The sequence below is a fragment of the Cervus elaphus genome, chromosome 12 (genome assembly GCF_910594005.1).
Source record: "Cervus elaphus chromosome 12, mCerEla1.1, whole genome shotgun sequence".
NCBI lineage: Eukaryota > Metazoa > Chordata > Mammalia > Artiodactyla > Cervidae > Cervus > Cervus elaphus.
In genome coordinates, this window is record NC_057826.1 from 78,490,852 (window position 1) to 78,510,296 (window position 19,445).

General features: G+C 53.4%; 2 protein-coding genes across 6 annotated transcripts; both read left to right on the forward strand.

Annotated features, from left to right (window-relative positions):
- Positions 1 to 2,175: 2,175 nt before the first annotated feature.
- Positions 2,176 to 5,840, forward strand: MRPL52 (mitochondrial ribosomal protein L52). Of its 5 annotated transcripts, none has more exons than XM_043919534.1 (5): positions 2,192 to 2,312; positions 2,417 to 2,477; positions 2,554 to 2,621; positions 5,231 to 5,295; positions 5,661 to 5,840. In XM_043919534.1, exons 1-5 carry the CDS (start codon positions 2,207 to 2,209, stop codon positions 5,811 to 5,813), a joined length of 453 nt encoding a protein of 150 aa, XP_043775469.1. In that variant the 5' UTR covers positions 2,192 to 2,206; the 3' UTR covers positions 5,814 to 5,840. The 5 variants fall into 5 exon arrangements, with proteins under 5 accessions (XP_043775474.1, XP_043775469.1, XP_043775473.1 ...); XM_043919538.1 differs by having other exon boundaries at positions 2,224 to 2,312; positions 2,420 to 2,477; positions 5,231 to 5,302; XM_043919536.1 differs by having other exon boundaries at positions 2,231 to 2,312; positions 2,420 to 2,477.
- Positions 5,841 to 7,730: 1,890 nt separating this feature from the next.
- MMP14 (matrix metallopeptidase 14) lies at positions 7,731 to 18,094 on the forward strand. The gene is made up of 10 exons (XM_043919541.1): positions 7,731 to 8,102; positions 12,020 to 12,168; positions 12,436 to 12,558; positions 12,901 to 13,208; positions 13,758 to 13,919; positions 14,204 to 14,364; positions 14,747 to 14,885; positions 15,009 to 15,159; positions 15,623 to 15,738; positions 16,108 to 18,094. Exons 1-10 carry the CDS (start codon positions 7,998 to 8,000, stop codon positions 16,440 to 16,442), a joined length of 1,749 nt encoding a protein of 582 aa, XP_043775476.1. The 5' UTR covers positions 7,731 to 7,997; the 3' UTR covers positions 16,443 to 18,094.
- Positions 18,095 to 19,445: the final 1,351 nt, after the last annotated feature.

Genomic DNA, 19,445 nt, shown 5'->3' on the forward strand with positions numbered 1-19,445 from the left:
ATTTTGTACCCATAGTGTACGAGTTACTAGAAGACAGGAGTATTGCTGGTTTAACTTCTTTATATAGTGTTGATGGTAGTGCCAGCCTGCTTTCCTGTGAATCTTGAATGTTAACACCGACTTTATTTTTCCAGTCCTTGGTTTCTATTACTTGATTGTCCAACTGTAAATTATGTGATGGGATTTCAGTGCTGTCTGCCTCAGCTGCCTCTCAGAACCAGCCAATGACACATGTAGGCTGGCTTGGGAAAGGTGTTACTCAGTCATTGTTGCAACTGTAAAATAAATCCACAGCCACATTTTGCTTCAATTTCCTGATCTCTGAAAATTACAAGCAATCTCCATAGTGACTGCTTCCTGCTCTGTCTTATCTACTTTATAGGTTTATTGTGAAAATTTCAATAGAAGTGTTTATATCATTTATACAGAAGTGTTTTGATAACTGAAAATTAAGTGTACGAATGTAAAATGGTAACGGTACTCTACTGTCTTACTTCCCTTGCTAAGTTTTTGGGTCCATCCATTGGCTTATAGCCAAGGTTGTTTCATTCTCATCTTTTTTTCTAGTTCAGCCCTCCCCTATACCATTCTTATTGTTATCCAAACAGCCGCCTTTTACTCCTTAAACCAGGATCCACCCTTCCCCTCTTTCAAAGTGCAGTTCAGAGCCACCTCCTGTGGAAAAACTTCCCAGTCTTGCAGAAGGAAATGATAAACTTCCAGATAGACCATTACACCACTCCCTCAGGTTTCCCTAGTCAGCATGTATTTAACTGTCTAGCCTAGCACAAGAGTAATGGACACTTCTGTAAAAGCTTCACCATTTTTATAGCACTTTCACTTACGTTATCATTTTTAAAATGTTTTATAATGTGATATATTCAGCTTTTTTGTCAATGAAGTTAAAGATAAATGACTTCCCCAGGGTAAGTACAGGCATACCTCAAGATAGTTCAGGTTCAGTTTCAGACCACCATAATAAAAGAAATATCACAATAAAGACAATCACATGAATTTTTTAGTCTCCCAGTACATGTAACATTACGTTTACACTACATTATGGTCTATTAAGTGTGACTAGCATTTGTTATTTTTCAGTCATGTCTGACTCTTTGCAACTCCATGAACTACAGCACTCCAGGCTTCTCTGTCCATCACTCTCTCCCTATGTTTTTTTAAAAAAAAAACAAACTTTAATTGAAAAAGTGCTAAAAAATGTCAAAACAATTACAAGAGTAACATCAAAGATCACTGATCACAGTTCACCTTAACAGTAATGCCAAAGCCTGAACTATCTCAAGAATTACCAAAATATGACACAGAGGCACGAAGTGAATAAATGCTCTTTAAAAATCTGGCACTGATAAGACGTTCTATGCAACGTTGCTACAAACCTTCAATTCGTAAAAAATGCAGTACTTAAAAAAAAAAAAAAATGCAGTACTTGCAAAGCACAATAAAAGTATGTCTGTAAATGATTTAAGATAAAAAAAAAAAAGAGGGAGGAAGCCACAGGATCTGGGTTTGCTACTTACTAGTACCTGCCTCACAAGGCTTTCCCATGGATTGTACACAATGTGCGGTGGTAGCTTTATAAAATGGAATCAGGGCTTAGCTCCAATTCGGCTTCCTCAAGAAAGCCTTCTTTTACACTATACTCCAGATCAAGTTTTCATGATATGCTTACAAGCAACACCTACTTCCCTTCCCAGTATTCATCTCAGCTATAATATTACTGTAATGTGTATGATTACTGTCCTCTTTCTCTAGACTGGGAGCTGTATCCGAATAGGGACCTTTGCTTTGCTCTCCACACTGACTACAGTGCTCCTCACATGTAAGCTCTTCAACTTTGATAAATGAGTGAGAACTGAAACCCTAATTTTGATTCACTGTAGATTTCACTCCGGCTGAGGAAAACATGTTACAGTGATGCTAGAAGACAGAATGAGGTCACGTGTATGTTACTCAACTGAGATAAATTTCAAAGAACTAGTGACCGCGGCTAGGAGATAGAAGGCTGTGGGGAGACAGTTCAGAACGGTTTCGTCTGAGAGGACGCGACTTCCACAAAGTTGCACCCAACACTAAGAACACATACTCAGAACAACCGCCCTCCCCCAAAACACCCTGGAAGCAGTTTTGCCCCTCTTTTCCGTACGATGAGCCAAGATGGCGGGGCCCGTGTTTGAAAACCAGATTCAAGATGGCGACTTCCTGCTTCCCGCGCAGCGTCGCGCGTGGCCAGCGAGGCCACACCTACTTCCGGCTCCTGCGCCTCAGCATGGCTGCTTTGGGTATACTGCTCTCTAGTAAGTGGGTGTGAGTTCGGTGGGCTCCGGAGTTTGTCGGGGTGGGCCCCGGATCCCTGGGCTGGCTGTGCGGCCTCTCTCCCAGCTCTGCCCCGTTTTCCCAGCAGGTGTCCGGAGACTGCATTGCGGCGCCGCGGCTCGGGCAGGCAGCCAGTGGCGACTCCGGTGAGTGCCCATCGGGAAGAAACTGGGGGGCCAGAAGTTGGCCTGAGTCCTCACCGAACTGTTTTTCTCCATCCAGGCAGGGCCTTGCTGCCAACCCCTCCGGCTACGGGCCCCTTACGGAGCTCCCAGACTGGTCGTACGCGGGTGAGCGCTGATCTGACCGTTAACTCCACTTCGGAGATTGTCACCCTGAGGGAACGCCCCTGGACGTAGCGGAGAGGGGAGTGGGGGGAAGGAGTGTCAAAGTGGAGGTGTGTCTGAGCGGACAACTCACTGAACTTTATATTTGTAGTTGGGAGGGAAGAAACCCTGTTGTTTACTTTGTGAATTAAACTACACCTGTGGAAAGTAAAGCTGGACGGAATCTCTTGGCTTGTGGGGATAAGCAGAAAATAATTCTGATTTAGGGGGTCACCGGGGAGACACAAGACTTTGTGTTGTCAAAGAGGGACGTGATTTTCTCAAAGTTAGGAAGGGGACTTCACTGTTGGTTCAGTGGCTAGGACTCCGTGCTCCCAATGCAGGGAGCCTGGGTTCGATCTGATCAGGGAACTAGATCGCACGTGCCACAACTGAGAATTTGCTTGCAGCAGCTAAAGATGCCGCAGGCCACCCACAACTAAGACCTGGTACAGTCAACTAAATAATAAACATTTTTTAAAAGTTACAAAGAACTGCCCTTCTGTGTGGGGAGTACATTGTTGAGTTTGTTACCAAATGCAGGGAGAGCTTTTTGAAAGGCTGCCTAAATGATCCTCTGAGAGAGGCTTAGAAGAGTGAGGACAGAGGTGGTGGGTTCCCTTTGAAAAAAGTTTCTTTCTTTTTAAAAAAAAAAAAAGGCCTTAAAAAGAAGGACTTTAGAAAAGCTGAAGCCACTCCCCACTCCATTGGAATTCCAGTTCAGAAGTGGGAAAATTGAGGCCTAAAGAAGTAAATTGTCTGGGAGCACACAGCTAGGTAATAGCAAAGCCAAGACTAGCACTGGGCAGAGATCAGGCCCCCTTCAACAGCACAGAGTATAGTTTGTAGGAGTATGAGAAAAAATAGTGAAAGTCAGTCGCACAGTCGTGTCTCACTCTGCAATCCCATGGACTCTAGTCCGCCAGGCTCCTGTCCTTGGAATTCTCCAGGCAAGAGTCCTGGAGAGGGTTGCCATTTATAGGGGTATAAACCTGGTTAATCAGATATGTGGTGGCTGAAGAGGATGGGGAAGATTTTTTTCTACTTGTTATTTACTGTAGGAAGTCTAGGCTTTCTTGAAATATTGGAAGGACTCTGGAGTTAATTTTTTTAAATTTTTTTTTTTTTTTAATGCGAACCATTTTTAAAGTCTTTATTGAGTTTGTTACAGTATTGTTTCTGTTTGTTTATGTCTTGCCGGGTTTTTTTGTTTTTGTTTTTTGGCCTCAAGACATGTGGGATCTTAGCTCCTTTTGTGGCACAGCACAGGCTTAGTTGCCCCACAGCGTGTCCCCTGCATTGGAAATTGGATTCTTAACCACTGGACCACCAGGAAAGTCCTAGAATTTATTCTTAATCCAGACTTCCTTCTCTACTTGCTAACTTTATGGTCTTGGACAAGTTAATTATATCTCTCAGTTTCCACTTCTGTAAAAGGATATGTATCTCAGATGGTTCTTGTAAGGAGAAAATGAAACATCCAATGTAAAACACCTGATGTACATAGTATTGGTTCCCTTTCTTGATGAATAATATCTCTTATTTGTCTTGCCTTCAAACTTTGGCAGAGTTTTCATTCTCTTTGTAGAAAGTATCCTTTTAATCTCCATTATAAACTACTTGAGATCAAGATACTGCATTTTTCTTTTTTCCAGCAGGTCAGCAGATGGTTATGAGATTTTTATTATGTGCCTACACTATATATATTACAGTAAAAGTAAGGGATATAGTCCTTGATCCCAAGGAACTTAAAGTCTTAGCTGGAAAAACAAAGCATGACATTTTAAAGATTAATTAATATTTCAATGTTCTGTCTCTTTCCAGAAGAATTTGAGATAGCTAAATAAGACTAAAAATAATCAGTAGTACAGTAAATGTCCCCAGGTAGTAGGTTCCTTTGTCCATGGAATTCTCCAGGCAGGGATACTGGAGTGGATTGCCATTTCCTTCTCCAGGGGATCTTCCTGAGCCAGGGATCAAACCCAGGTCTCTTGCATTGCAGGCAGATTCTTTACTGTCTGAGCTACAGGGAAGCCCTTAAATGTCCCGAAATAGATAAATATTAAATGATGGAGATGCATTTCTTTCAGAAGAGAGTAACAAAGTTGAAGAGGTTAGAGAAGGGTTTCTGGGACAAGTAGGGCTGGAGGTAGGCCTAAGAATGAGAATTTGGCTGGAAGGAAAGGAAAAGAGGATATTTCATTATAGAGTGAGATAGAATTCAGCAAGGACTCAGTGGTGAGTAGAACAGTAATCAGATTGCTTGAGTGGAGGGTTTCTGAAGATAAAACAGGAGATTCAGCATCGCGAGATTCAGCATCACAAAGAACCTTGAATTCTAGGCTAAGGAGGGGTGAGTAGAGTAGGAACATGACTAGGAGCTTATTCTTGGCGGTTCTGGCATACTTCACCATTGAAGATGAAGGAAGTGTTCTAGGGGAATGAAGCTACAGTGGGTACGAAATAGAAGAGAGGAGCTTGAGATTGGTTCTCCCCTCTTTGCTGTCACAGCCACTTGGCCAGGGTATTGTAGACTCTATAACACTTGCCTCTCCTTTCACTTCTATCTGCAGATGGCCGCCCTGCTCCTCCAATGAAAGGCCAGCTTCGAAGAAAAGCCCAAAGGGAAAAGTTTGCGGTAAGTGGCTAGCTCTCCAGCCAGAACAAACTGTAACTGGCGGGAGAACATTTAAATTGTAATTTGTCCTGAGTTGGCACCTAAGCTGACATGTACCCCTCACTTGTAGGTTTTAGCCACTGAAGGTTTTAACAGTACTGTGAGAAGGGAGAATAGACTGGGGCACTCCTAGGGCAGAAACCAGTGGTAGACACCCATTTTGCTTCCTTCCTCCTGCTTGCCAGCCCAGGACCTGGTTCCACCCCTTCCCCAGGCAGTGGTGTCACTTTCCAGCTGAAACCTGACTTTGATCTGTGAATGAAAGGATATATGGTGCAGAGCTCAAGCCCCAGATGTTATCCACACTGTTTTCCTGTCTGTTTCAGAGACGAGTTGTACTGCTGTCACAGGAAATGGATGCTGGATTACAGGCATGGCAGCTCAGACAGCAGGAGAAGTTGCAGGAAGAAAAAAGGAAGCAGCAGAATGCTCTTAAACCCAAAGGGGCTCTACTACAAAACCCACGACCAAGTCAATAAAAAAGCAACTCCTGTCTCCCTTCCCAAGCCTGTCTCTGGCTTTCTTTTCTATTACCTGGATGTGTCATCCCTTCCAGAAGAAAGCCTTATGTTCCCCATCAGGGCAAAAGGATGGACACCAAGAAGAACGGGCTGTAAAACCACTGCCTGGAAGGGTTGACTCAGTCCCCTCACCCCCAGCTCCATCCCAATTCAGCAGAATCTTACTCTGGAGTATTTACTCCCTCTTTTACAAGCCGTAGGACTGGCCCAACTATGAGCAGTAGTAGCTGCTCTGCAAACATGAAAAAGGGGGTAACAGTTTTCCTGGTTTTAGCCCGGCACTCAAGCCTTTAACAGCCCATACACAGTTGAGGCCACATGCAGTTACGCATTTCATAAATATTTTGATGAAAAAGGCTTTCTAGCTGAGATCTACTTTTTGGCAAGAAAACAGTATCAGTTTTCCTACACTTCAGATAGATGGCCCTAGAGGATACTCCCACTGAGAAGGCGGACATGAGAGCCAACGCGGGTGTTGCATGTTCTGCTGAAGAGTTGGATTCTGAGATTTCTGTGGTTCTGACTGAATTCCAGAGGTTGGTTGGAGAGAGGTCCAGATTTCCCGACTTCCATTTGTGTAGGGGAGCCCTGAGGTGCTCAGCCCCCAAACAGTCACTGTTGTAATGGGCACCTAGTAATCACCATTTACTTCCATAAGTCCCTTAGCTGCACAGGCCTCGGGAAACATTTCCTTTTATTGGTCATGGCTCCTCCCATGGATTCTGAGAGGAAAAGGACCTGTTACAGTACAGAGTACTGGACTTTTCCATTTTCCTGCTGCAAAATGTAGTTCCTGGATCTCTAGGATTTATGGAACTTTCTACCTGAAATAATTTCTGTCCAGCCTCCTTTATTCCTTCCCTTGTTTTCCCTCCCCTCTTCACCCCCACCCCCCACTACCTCCTTCCTCTCTGGCTGACCAGTGCAATTCTTGGATCTTAAATTTTGCTGATGGTTGACTTTTCTGTCTCCCACACTTTTCCTGCTTCTGTTGTGTTGCTTTTCCAGATCTAGGCCTCAACCTCTTATCTGTCTCCCTTTCCCACTGCCTGCCCTGGCCGGCCCTCCCCCTTCTCTGCATACCTCCATCTTTTGTTCTCAGAGTCTAGGCTGCCCTAGAAGGAGGAGGGTATGTTCTCTAAGGGTCTGTCTCCTTTTCCAGTGTACAGGTGGAACCCCCATAGTCCTGACTCCTAGCCCCTCTTTTCTGCAATCTTACCAAACTTCATTTGTCTTCCCCCAGATGCCATGGCCTTGCACTCCTTTCCCGCTGTAGTTTAAGGGGCAGTAGATAGCAAAAGACAATAATAAAGGGAGCACATGTGTCCTTCTACAAAGACAGGAGCCCCAGATCTAATGTTGTGGGATTTGTCAGTGGGTAGTTGCATTTTGTTATTGTTGCATTCACCACCACTCCACCCCCCTGCAGGGGAGGGACAGGTGGTTGTCAAGAATAAAGGGGCAAAAAATTCGATATGGTCAAGCCACAGGTCCCAGCAGACAAGCCCCCAAACCTCTTGAACATGGAAGACCCCACCACCACCATCCCAGACTGAGCTCCTTGTTTGCCCCACCACTGAGCCTAGCACTTCCCACGGAAGTGAAACAAATGCTGAAAGCAGAGGAATCAAGCCACCCAAAATATGCTTAGAAGGAAAAAGTGTCCCACATCCCGTCCCCTGAGTCCCCCCAAGCCCCCCGCTCTTGGCCTCAACCCCTGCAGATGGCAGCCTCCACCACAGAAAGGCAACTTAGGAGTTTTTTTTTTTTTTTTTTAACCCGACTTTTGGCTGTAATTGGATTCAGGCTGAAACAACCACGTCCGCACAGGGAAAGGAGGGCAGAGGGGCGGGGGCGGAGGGAGGCTGTGGGAGAAGGGAGGGACCAGAGAAGAGAGCAAGAGAGGGCTCGCAATCCAGTTCGCCGACTAAGCAGAAGAAAGATCAAAAAACGGGAAAGAGGGGACGAGCAAAAAGGCGCCTTCAAGACCGATCCCCTCATCTCCACGTGGACAGCGCTCTGGGAATCCAAATTCAGTGCCTACGGAAGACAAAGGCACCCCGAGGGAGTGGCGGCGCGACCCCAGGGCTTGGGCCCGGCCGCGGAGCCCGCTTGGCCCGGCTGCCCGGACAGTCGCGGACCATGTCTCCCGCCCCACGACCCGCCTGCAGTCTGCTGCTCCCGGTGCTCACGCTCGCCTCCGCGCTCGCCTCCCTCAGCTCTGCCCAGAGCAGCTTCAGCCCCGAAGTAAGTGAGCTCCTCCGGCCCTGTCCGGAGTCGCGCCCGGGGAGGCGAGCCCGGGGGTCTCCGAGAGAACAGCCCCGGATCGGAGGGGCGAGCGCTCGGGATGCCGGCTCCTCCGGCCTGCAGGTTCCCCCTTCCTTTCCACTTCCTCTCCTTTCCGTCCTCATCTCCAAACTTTCAAGTCCATCGACTTTGCCTCCTCCAACCACCCCCCACCCCACTGCGCGCTGCCGACTTTCTGTCCCGTTCCTTTCCTTGGAAGAGCTTTCCAGCTGAAGCCCACTCCGCACCCCTCCCCAGCTCCCCTGGGCTCTAAGCTCAGTTCTGGAACGGGTCGGGAGCCTGATAAATATCTGGACTCCGCTCAGAGCCCGCGCTGTCCTGGTTTCTTGTCCAGTGCTAGTTTGTTGTTCCTTCAGCTTTCCAGCTCGCAGGCGCTCGGCCGGCCGCGAGGCTCGGGGGATCGCGGCCCGGGCCCCCCACGCTGCGCCCTCCGCCGCCGCCTCCCGGGCGGTCCCGACCCTCTTCGGACACATCGGCTGCCAGGTGCGGTCGGGGGTGGACGGCGGAGCGGCCCCGGCCCCCATCCCACCCCCGCCTCCCCGAGAGGACCCTCTGCGTCCCGGCCCGCAGCCCTGGCGTCGAGGGTCACGGCGCTGGCGCCCTGGCCCGCGTTTCCGGACAAAGCTCTCCTTGTGAGCTGGGGGCTCGACCGGGCCGCCGCCTCCTCGCCCTACTCCCGCTTCGGCGCCTTTAGTCTTTTTTGGTTAATTGCTTTTTGTGTTAATTGCACGGAGACTTGGGGGCTTTGTACGGGGAGAGGGGTGAGGGCCTGGCCCAGGGCGCCCGCACAGGTCGCTGACTCGGTTGCTCCCCGCTTCTCCTCCCCGAAGCTGGCCCACCGGGCCCGGGAGGAAGCCGCGTGGGAGTTGTCTGAGAAAGTTTTTCCTCTCTCTCTCTTTTATTTTGGGGTGAAGGTGGGAGACGGATTTGATCAGTTTCTTATTTTGGGCCATCCCAACCCACTCAGCTCGGCCAAGGCCTGGGTGCGGTCGGGAGGGGCAGGGAAGGGCCCCTGAGCAGGGGGAGGGGATCTGGACTTGGCTTCCTCCCTCCTGGTCCCGGCGCTGGTCCCACCCCCGGAGGAAACCTCTCCAGAAAGAACACACTCTCTCTGTCCTGAAGGGATCTGAAGCTGACAGAAGTGTGGCCCTCGGAAGGGGGGCGACCAGGGAGAGCGAAAATCTGCCCGGGCTAAGCCTGACTCGGTCCAGGAGGAGGCACCCTGTTTCCAGGCCTGGAGTCTTCATCAGAGGCCTAAAGGGGAGAGCTCCTAACAAAAGGAGCCTGGGCATCTGGGGGGCTTCCCGCTGCCAACTTCGCCAGCCCTGCCTTCCTTCCCTCCCCTGCCCCACTAGGTCCCCTAGAGGAGGGGCCGCAGACCTGGCTGTGTTTTAAGTGGGTCATGGGCAGTCACAGTGCCAGAACCACCGTTTGCTTCTGAGCCATGGAGGGGTGGGAGGCAGAAGGAGGGAGGAGCAGGCCCAGAGGCTGGAATCCAGGGCCTGCAGAAGAGCCAGAGATCCCTCCAGCTCCTCTCCAGGATGCTTAGGCCAGAGAAGTGGGCCCAGGAGTGGAAAGGGGTTCCCTGTCCTTGACTTCCCCCAGGGGAATACCTTGCACCTCTCGATTTTCAAGACAAAGCCAGCCAACTGAGTTCTCTGACCCTACCGAGTTGCTCCCTCTCCGGGCCTGTCGGGAGGGAGGGAGAGAGAGCTGGGGTGGCCCAGGCCTCAGGCGGCCGGCTCCCTTCTAGCACCTCCGGAGTCCTGCACCAGCTCCGGACGGACAGCACTCCTCCCCTTGGCCAGTCTGGCACTTGGCCCTTCCCCCACTCGGCCGCAGACACAAGAGTCCTCTCTTCTGTGGTTCAGACCTCATAGTCTCCTCTGTGGTTCTTGCTTTGCTCAGAGCCTAGGCCTGGGAGGAGGAGAGGAATGGGGGGCACTTCCTTTCCAGGACTTGCGGCTCTCTTGACTCCAGAAAGTCCCTTTCTTAACTAAGTCCCCACCTTTCTCTACTGGATTTGGATAGGGTGGGGGTGGGTGGGTGTGAATATTCAGACCTGTCTGCCTGCTTGAAAGAGGCTTCGCCATGAGGGATTTATCCCAAATCCCAGAGCTCCTGGATGTGGGTTTCCCCCACCTCTCTGCTGCCCTCCCTTCTGTCATCCTGCCCTAGGAGCTTTGCCCCGCTGAGGGTTCGGGGCCTGACCTCCATCTTCCTGCCAGCTCCAACAGCAGTGGGCCATTCCCATCTTTTCTCAAAGTTGAAGCAGCTGCTCCCCTAACAGAGGGCATAAGCCCAGGGGTGTGTCTACCCTACAGGTGAGGCCAGGGGCAGAGGGAGTTTCCTGCATACTTGGGCACAGGGCCACAGCAGGTCTCCTGCAGGCACTAGCTGTGGCATCAGTCAGCACAGGTCAGGGCAGGTTTAGAGCTCCCCAGAGAGCAGCCCGGGATAGGAGCCTTCTGCTCTGCTCCCCAGAGGTTAAACTTTGCTCCCCCTCCCCCACCCCGAGGAGGGGCTCTCAGAGCGGGTGGTGCTGGGGTTGTTCTGGCCAGGCCTGTTGGCTGAGGAAAAGCTGGGTTGTTTACATCTCAATCCCTAACTCCCGTCATCAGCCTTGGGGGATCACTTCCCAGAACCATGTTGCAATTCTTGCCCCTGTGGGCTCAGGTCCCCAGTCAGCTGCTCCTGAATCACCCCCAGCCCCAATGCAAGCGCACTGCTCCATCTCCAAGGCCTGGCCCTCAAGGGGAAGGGCCACTTGCAGAGCCATCCTAATGACCTGGAGTAGGGGATGCACCTCTGCTCCAAGTTCCTATCCCAGGAACCTGCAGCCCCCAACCCTGGACTCTTTTAAGAAGGCAAAGCTGGAGCAGGGACTAGAGTTAGGGTTAGAAGGATCTCCCCATCGAGGCTCTAAGCATGTTAATGTTCCATGTATAACTTGACTCATTTAGTTTTTTCAACCTTAAGAAAACACTCTATTGGTCTTACAATAAACTGACTTTTTCCTCAACAGGGTTTTGCAGTGTGTGTACCTTTCAATCAAACACCGAAAATGTAACGTTATGTTAAGGCAATATGCCACCCTTTATATTATGAACAATTCAAATCATACCTGAAATAAACAACAGTCACCAAAGTACTAAATAAAATATTAACCGTAATGCTAACCACCACCTCAATCTCCCACTCTCTCTTTTGAGAACCTTAAATGGGATGTTAGGTCCCAAGTCCTCGATCTCATTCTGCCTGGGTAGAGACAGTGGCAGGATCCTGGCTCTTTGTCTAGTCACATCCCCACCACCTCCAAAGACCCCAGCTTCCTCTTATCAACAGTCAGCCTGAGCCCTAGTTTCTTTTCTGCCCTCCTTCCAAAAAGATCTCAGAGCTGTGTATATCCTGGAGGCATGCCTGTCCCAGGAGAACCTCGTGCCAGGCCTCAAAGTGGAGCCCCCTCAGCCTCTCCCGTCTCCATCTACTATGGGACATACCCCAGCCTCAGCTGTATTTACAAGAACACTGACACAGAGGAGGAAAGAGCTGGAAGGGATCTCGACTCTTAGAAGACATCCTAGAACTCAATTAAACCACCAGGGCTCCCATCAGAAGAGTTACAGCCAAAGCGCAGAGCTGTGGCTCCCCTCCCCTCCAAGAGGATCAGCCATACTAGGACCTGGGCCAGAGTTTGGGTCCAGCCTGGGAGTTCTTCCAGACCCACTGCCAGAGCCAGGCTGGGAGCTCACGGCCCTTTCCACGCCAAGCCAAGCGTGTGTTCCAGGTGCCGTGAGGAGGCAGGGGCTCCCTTGGGCCAGGTGGGGATGCTCCAGGCCACACCCCTTTCCCCACAGGCCTGGCTGCAGCAGTATGGCTACCTGCCCCCTGGAGACCTGCGGACCCACACACAGCGCTCACCCCAGTCCCTCTCAGCTGCCATCGCTGCCATGCAGAGGTTCTACGGTCTGCGAGTGACAGGCAAGGCTGATGCAGACACCATGAAGTAAGTGCTAGAACCCAGCAGGAATTCTGCCCAGTTCCCACCCACATGACCCAACACCAGAGAGGCTGCCACGTGAATGCCTGATCCTACCCCCGTACCTCATCCCCACAAGATGATCCTGACCCTCTCCTGTTCACCCGGACCTCAGGATCTTGACTCTTCCCCACACTGACCCTGGGGCCAGACACTGCCCCTCTCCTCTGAAGACCGACATTGTTCTGTCATGTACTCTCCTGACCACAATCCCCACACCCCAACCCACCCCAGGGCCATGAGGCGCCCCCGCTGTGGTGTTCCAGACAAGTTTGGGGCTGAAATCAAGGCCAATGTTCGAAGGAAGCGCTATGCCATCCAGGGACTCAAATGGCAGCATAACGAGATCACTTTCTGGTGAGTCCAACAGGCGAGCGGCCTTTCTCACACGTTACCCTTCCCTGCCAGGGATGCTTAGAGACTCAGAGGCCCCCTCCCCTACTCACCCCTGTTCCTGCAAAGCAAACTGGGGAGTAGGGAGGAAAATGGCTCCCATCCTGGAGAGAGGTGCAGTCCCTGGCGGGTATATTCCAGGGCCAGAAGGCCCTCAGTTCTTGGGGCAGAGGCATCGTCAGACGGCAGGACGCGCCGGGTCAGACAAAGATGGCTGGGCGGCTCAGTCAGACCTGGGAGAGTATAGGGAAGGAGAGTTTTGCCCCTAACACGCTCCCATCCTCTCCCCACGTGGCTGGACCTCAGCATCCAGAACTACACCCCCAAGGTGGGCGAGTATGCCACATTCGAGGCCATCCGCAAGGCATTCCGAGTGTGGGAGAGTGCCACGCCTCTGCGCTTCCGAGAGGTACCCTATGCCTACATCCGTGAGGGCCACGAGAAGCAGGCCGACATCATGATCTTCTTTGCTGAGGGCTTCCATGGTGACAGCACGCCTTTCGATGGCGAGGGCGGCTTCCTGGCCCATGCCTACTTCCCAGGCCCCAACATTGGAGGGGACACCCACTTTGACTCTGCCGAGCCCTGGACTGTCCGGAATGAGGATCTGAATGGTGAGCGAGGTAGCCCTGGATCTCTTATCCCTCAGAGAGTCAAGAGTCGTTTGCATGCGGGTTCTCTGGCCTCCTCCCCGTTTTAAACCTCAGACCCCCCCGCAAATCACAGGGCTTGTTGGGAACCACAAAGATCTCCTGGTCTGACTTCCAAGGAAAGCAGGAATCCTGTTTTGACCTATTTACATCTGGTCCCTTCTCTCGCCCAATAATTAACTTCCCAGTCAAAGACTTTGAAGCATCTGCATCAGCCACTTTTCCAGGCAAATGTCACGTCTGGCTCCCGGGAGAAACTGAGGCCCAGATAGGACCTCAGCTTCCCTTAACACAACCCTCGCGGGGACTGGGATCTGGCCAGTCTCTCCTCTATCCAGAAGAGTTGCTGACTGGCTTCGTGCCTCATCTGCCAAATATGAGGCTGGAACTCAGGGTTTGCTCACTTCGGGTGGAAAATTTGGCAGGCAGGCTTCACTGTGAAACTTCTGATGGGGAAGCAGTGAGTCAGGGGAGGGACCCAGGCTGCCATCATAACCAGCCCCGTCCTTCCAGGGAATGACATCTTTCTGGTGGCTGTGCATGAGCTGGGCCATGCCCTGGGCCTTGAGCATTCCAACGATCCCTCGGCCATCATGGCACCCTTTTACCAGTGGATGGACACAGAGAACTTCGTGCTGCCCGATGACGACCGCCGGGGCATCCAGCAACTTTATGGTGACTAATCTATGCCCACATCTGCTCCTTTCTTTCTGCTCCTTGTCTCCTCCAGCTCTCTCTGGCCTGGGCATGTTCCCCTCCCTCATGCCCTACAGTCTTCCCGTCCCCCACCCCCCAACCCCCACCCCATGACTCCACCTCCATCGCCCCCACTTTTGACCCCACACTTTCTGTCCTTTCCCAGCTGATTGCTTCAGTCTCCCCCCTCAAGGTGCTTTCTGCCCATGTGTCTGTCCTTTCCTCCTACTCTGCCAAAGTCTGAAGTACCCCTCGTGTTCCAGGGAGTAAGTCAGGATTCCCCACCAAGATGCCCCCTCAACCCAGGACCACCTCCAGGCCTTCCGTCCCTGATAAGCCCAAAAATCCCACCTACGGGCCCAACATCTGTGACGGGAACTTTGACACCGTGGCCATGCTTCGAGGGGAGATGTTTGTCTTCAAGGTAAGAGGAAGATGTGGGCTGGTGTGGGGGACAAAAGGGCTCTATAACCGGGTGGCAGGGTAGGCACAGAAGCAGGAGGACAAACACTGTGAAAGTGAAGTCGCTCAGTCGTGTCCGACTCTTTGCGACCCGACCCCATGAACTGCAGCCTACCAGGCTCCTCCATCCTTGGGGTTTTCCAGGCAAGAATACTGGAGTGGGTTGCCATTTCCTTCTCCAGGAGATCTTCCCAACCCAGGGATTGAACCTGGGTTTCCCGCATTGTAGGCAGACGCTTTACCGTCTGAGCCACCAGGGAAATCAAAATAAAACTGAGGCAGTGGGGGAGCTTTGGGGCCTGAGCTGGAGGACAAAGCTAAAGACTGAATGAACTGCCTCCCAGGAGCGTTGGTTCTGGCGCGTGAGGAAAAACCAGGTGATGGATGGATACCCCATGCCCATCGGCCAATTCTGGCGGGGCCTACCCGCATCCATCAACACTGCCTATGAGAGGAAGGATGGCAAGTTTGTCTTCTTCAAAGGTAACCAGACATTCTGCCATAGTCTTGGGGTGCGGGGCAGGTCTCCCTGGAGGAGCATGTTCCACTTGACTCCTCCAAAGACCCCAGGTGGAATGAGATCCTGCCCTCCCCACCCCACCCCAGGAGATAAGCACTGGGTGTTTGACGAAGCTTCCCTGGAGCCTGGCTACCCCAAGCACATTAAGGAGCTGGGCCGAGGACTGCCTACTGACAGGATTGATGCTGCTCTCTTCTGGATGCCCAACGGAAAGACCTATTTCTTCCGAGGAAACAAGTAAGACCTCAGCCCCTTGACCGCAGGCCTTCCTCGTCACACACCACCACCAGATTCCCTCAGTTCTAGTGGAAGACCTACTTGCCCCCCGAGATGTCTCCCTGAAGAAGGCACTGGCTGAACCTCCGCTGTTGCCTAGCAAGAGGCAGCCTCCACTGGGTGCTGACTGAGTGGGATATGACCCGGTCACCATCATTTTAGACCTGGTCATTTGACGCCTCCTGCCCCCAGCACCATGCCTCCGCCCCAGCTGCCAGGCACTGTCATTAAGGGCTGCTGGTGGCTCCTTGCAGCCTGGGCCCTCCCTTCCACCCCCAGCTTCCGCTGCCTTCAGCTGCAGGCCCTCATTAGTCAAAACCCCTGTCCCCCCACCCTTTGCTCACTGGTGAATTCAGTCCCAGGTCACTCCCCTCGGAGGATGTGCCCAGCGTCAAACCGCTTCCTTTCCCCGCCTCTCCCCTAGGTACTACCGTTTCAACGAGGAGCTCAGGATAGTGGAAAGCGAGTACCCCAAAAACATCAAGGTCTGGGAAGGAATCCCTGAGTCTCCCAGAGGGTCGTTCATGGGCAGCGACGAAGGTGAGAGGGGCACGGGAGGTGTGGGTGAAGGGAGGACAGGAACGGGGAGTTAAGGACGAGCAGGACGAAAGACCGAGGGTGTTGGGTGTTAGAAAATGGATGATGCTGAGAACCGGGGAGCCCTTGCCACGTGCTGGGCCCTAGGTGCTTCCTGCGCTTCAGACCCTTCTATCTGCCCCACTCTCAGCCTGGTGCTATAGTCACCTGGCTTCAGAGCTGAGGAGACGGGTGCTCAGAAGGGTCAGGAGAGGAACTCAGCGGGCTCACACACTTAACAGTTTTCTTCCACTCTGCTTCTTCTCTTTGGCTCTTCTCCGGACACCACGTCCACCTCGCGGCTTCCACGCCACCCTCTTGCTGACCCTGCAGTCTTCACTTACTTCTACAAGGGGAACAAATACTGGAAATTCAACAACCAGAAGCTGAAGGTTGAGCCGGGCTACCCCAAGTCAGCCCTGCGGGACTGGATGGGCTGCCCGTCGTCGGGGGGCCAGCCGGACGAGGGGACTGAGGAGGAGACGGAGGTGATCATCATCGAGGTGGACGAGGAAGGCGGCGGGGCGGTGAGCGCGGCCGCGGTGGTGCTCCCCGTGCTGCTGCTGCTGCTGGTGCTGGCCGTGGGCCTCGCCGTCTTCTTCTTCAGACGTCACGGGACCCCCAAGCGACTGCTATATTGCCAGCGCTCCCTGCTGGACAAGGTCTGACCCCCACGGCCGCCCGCCCACTCCTACCACGAGGACTTTGCCTCTGAAGGCCAGTGGCAGCAGATGGTGGTGGGTGGGCTGCTCCCACCCGTCCCGAGCCCCATCCCCAGCACTCCCCGCCTCCCTTCTTCTCTGTCCCATGACTGGCCTCTCCCACCCTCCACGCTGGCATTGCTTCTTCCCTAGATGGGTCCCCCCCCCCCGGGGACTGAGCAGGGGCCGCCCTCCCAGCCCCTGCCCCTCAGGGGCCCCCATGGCTTGGTGTGTGTTCAGCCCCATCTGAATGTCTGGGCTCTGCACTTGAAGGCAGGACCCTCAGACCTCGCTGGTAAAGGTCACATGGGGTCATCTGCCCCTTTTCCATTCCCTGACATACCTTTAACCTCTGAACTCTGACCTCAGGAGGCTCTGGGCACTTCAGCCCCCAGGTGGACCCAATTGGCAGCCTCCCACCACTCCCTCTGGCTAAAAGAAATCTAATCCTGTTGTGGTGGGAGGAGACCCTGAGTGAGAGCGTGGGTTGCACAGCCACCCTAAGACCTTGGGAGGAAAACTCAGCGAGGGCCAGTCCTTTCCACAAACATCTGCCTCTGCCCCACCGGCCCCTGAGAACTTCCACAGAAGGAGCCTGAGCCATTAGGACTAAACAGGGGCTGCAGAAACCCTCGACAGCCCTACCCTCCCCAACGTTAGCTTTGGATGGGGAAGTCAAGGTTGGAAGAGCTGAGACCAGGGGTGCAGCCACCAGGGTGGGGGCCCAGGAGCCCCGGGCGTGAGCCTGGAGGCCACAGAGAAAGAACCTCGCTTATAATGCAGGCAGCTGGGGTAGGGGCGCAGGGGCAGGGGACGGGGCAGGAGCAAAAGGCGAACCAGGGAGGCGCAGCAGGAGTGGATGGCTGAGCGCCAGGCAGGGACGCCACAGGGTGGGCTGTGGTACCCGGGGGAGGGCACTTTACATTGGCGCTCTCAGGAAGGGCTTGAGAAAGTCACACCTGCTCCTGTTTGGGTGCCCTGGCTTCAATCAGACAGCATGGAGGGCAAGGCAGGGAGCAGAGAGGGGGCCCGTCGGGGATCGGTGACTCGGGACTTTTATGACAGCAGCCACCTAGTTAGGGCGCTGAGGATCAGCCTGCCTCAGCCATCTTCTGCAAAGGGGCACCGGCCTGGGCGTTTCCGTCAGGTTAGCCCCTCACTTCCCGATGCCCCCCGCCACTCAGCCCTTGCTACAGGTGTCCTGCCCCCACTCCCACCCAGCCCACCCATCTGAAGTCTCCTTCGGCCACCGAGGGTGGTCATGGTACCAGAGACTTGGGAGAGTGAGAGGCCCTGTGGGGGCAGGGAGAGGAAAGGGATGTCAGGGGTTGGGGGGCAGGGGGGTGGGAGAAGTGGGGTGAACGGTGCTGGCAGTTCGGCTAAAGTTGTCTTGTTTGGGGTTTTTGTTTTGTTTAATGTATATTTTTATTATAATTATTATATATGAATTCCCTTCAAATCGTTCCTTTTTGTTAACAAGGGGCATGGGGTGGGGTGGGGGTGGGGGGCAGAGGCATCGGACCCCAGGAACCTGCAGGGCGGGGCTGGGTCATTGCCCTCTAAGGACATTTTTGACCTTGTTCAACCTTTCCACAAAGAATAAACAGTGTTTCACATTCTTTGTGTGGCTGCAGTTTGTGTGCCTGGGATGCGGCTGCAGGGGAATGGAAAGCAGGGGGGCCCTGCAGTGTTTTCCGTGAGGCGGGGTTTTGGTATTTTTCATAAAGGAATATGTTTATTCTCAGTGGACGAAAGGGATGCAGGCGCCATAGCTGGGGGGAGGCGGGCATGCTTTTGGGGGGCAGGGGAGCGGTCCACAGAGGCCAGCTAAAGCTACTGTACCCCAACCTGGCCTCTGAGGCCCAGGACTACAAAGGCAAGAGGAAGTGGCCAAGCTGAGGCTACTCGGAAAATCTTCCTAAATTGCGTTACCCTGTCGTGTGACCCAGCCACAGACCCTCTTTCCTCAGGCCTCGTGCTGGTTGCTGGGGGATCCCCGTGTCACAGTCAGCCTAAGGCTCAGGGGCAGGCCCTTCTCCCCAGCCCTCAGGACCTCAGCCTCTGCCAGGCCCAGGGCTCCCCTGCAGGGGCAGAAGAAAAAGACAGGAAGGGAGAAGGTTGCCCCACAGCCTCACCCCAGTTGCCCAGGAGAGGCAGGATGGTCAGGTAGGAAGGGCAGAACAACGGCAAGGCTTTGTTTCCTCTTTCCCTAGAAACTGATGCCCCAAACGGGGTTCCCAGGCTGTCGACCCACCCTTCCACCAATGCAGCCTGGAGGGAAGAATCAGCTGCTGAGTCAGCTCAGCTGAAAGGGAGCAGTGCTCATTCTTCCCTCCTTCCCTTCCTGCCTCAGCCCGGCCCTCCCCGGGCTCCAGCCCAGGCCCCCTCCACGGCCTGCCTCCAAGAGCCCTGGCCCCACCTAGGCCAGGCGTTCTATCCAGCTGCTATTCAGGGCTGGCGGGTGTGATTGCTTTGGCAGAAGGGGTACCCCACCTTCCTGCCAGCCAGGAACCCTGACCCTACGCCTGGCCTCCTGCGCCTCTCCTGCCAACAGCTGTTTGGCACGGCCTGTGCGTCTCCGTGGAGTTGGATACCACCTCCCTGCCACCCTCACCGGAGGAGATGGGGACCCTGAGAAGTCAGGGGCGTCTGGGGGCAGTGGGGCCCATGCGTGTGGCAAGGAGCTCAAAGATGAGCTCATGGCCCCTTTGTGTTTTTGTGGCTCACATCTGGAGGCAATTACAGATGTTATCCAGAGGGAGTTCTGCAAAACACAGCTGGAGCCAGCGGAGGCGCACGGGGAGGGGGACTGCCAGAGGGAAGAGCGGGGGGAGCCTGGGGCTCCCGTGGCTGGACTGTGGTTTCCCCATCACGAGGAAATTGTTTGGCCCTGATTCTGGAATCACAAGATGCTCTCTGAAGCCAAGGGGATGGAATGGAGGACCAGAGACAAAGGGGGAAGAGGGGGAA

Bases quoted from the DNA above. Each gene is read 5' to 3' on its own strand.
- MMP14 (XM_043919541.1), top strand. From the start codon at position 7,998: ATGTCTCCCGCCCCACGACCCGCCTGCAGTCTGCTGCTCCCGGTGCTC. The intron at 15,160-15,622 runs GTAAGACCTCAG...CCTCTCCCCTAG, and splicing joins TATTTCTTCCGAGGAAACAA to GTACTACCGTTTCAACGAGG. The intron at 15,739-16,107 runs GTGAGAGGGGCA...CTGACCCTGCAG, and splicing joins GTTCATGGGCAGCGACGAAG to TCTTCACTTACTTCTACAAG.
- MRPL52 (XM_043919534.1), top strand. From the start codon at position 2,207: ATGGCGACTTCCTGCTTCCCGCGCAGCGTCGCGCGTGGCCAGCGAGGC. The intron at 2,313-2,416 runs GTAAGTGGGTGT...CCGTTTTCCCAG, and splicing joins TTTGGGTATACTGCTCTCTA to CAGGTGTCCGGAGACTGCAT. The intron at 2,478-2,553 runs GTGAGTGCCCAT...TTCTCCATCCAG, and splicing joins GGCAGCCAGTGGCGACTCCG to GCAGGGCCTTGCTGCCAACC.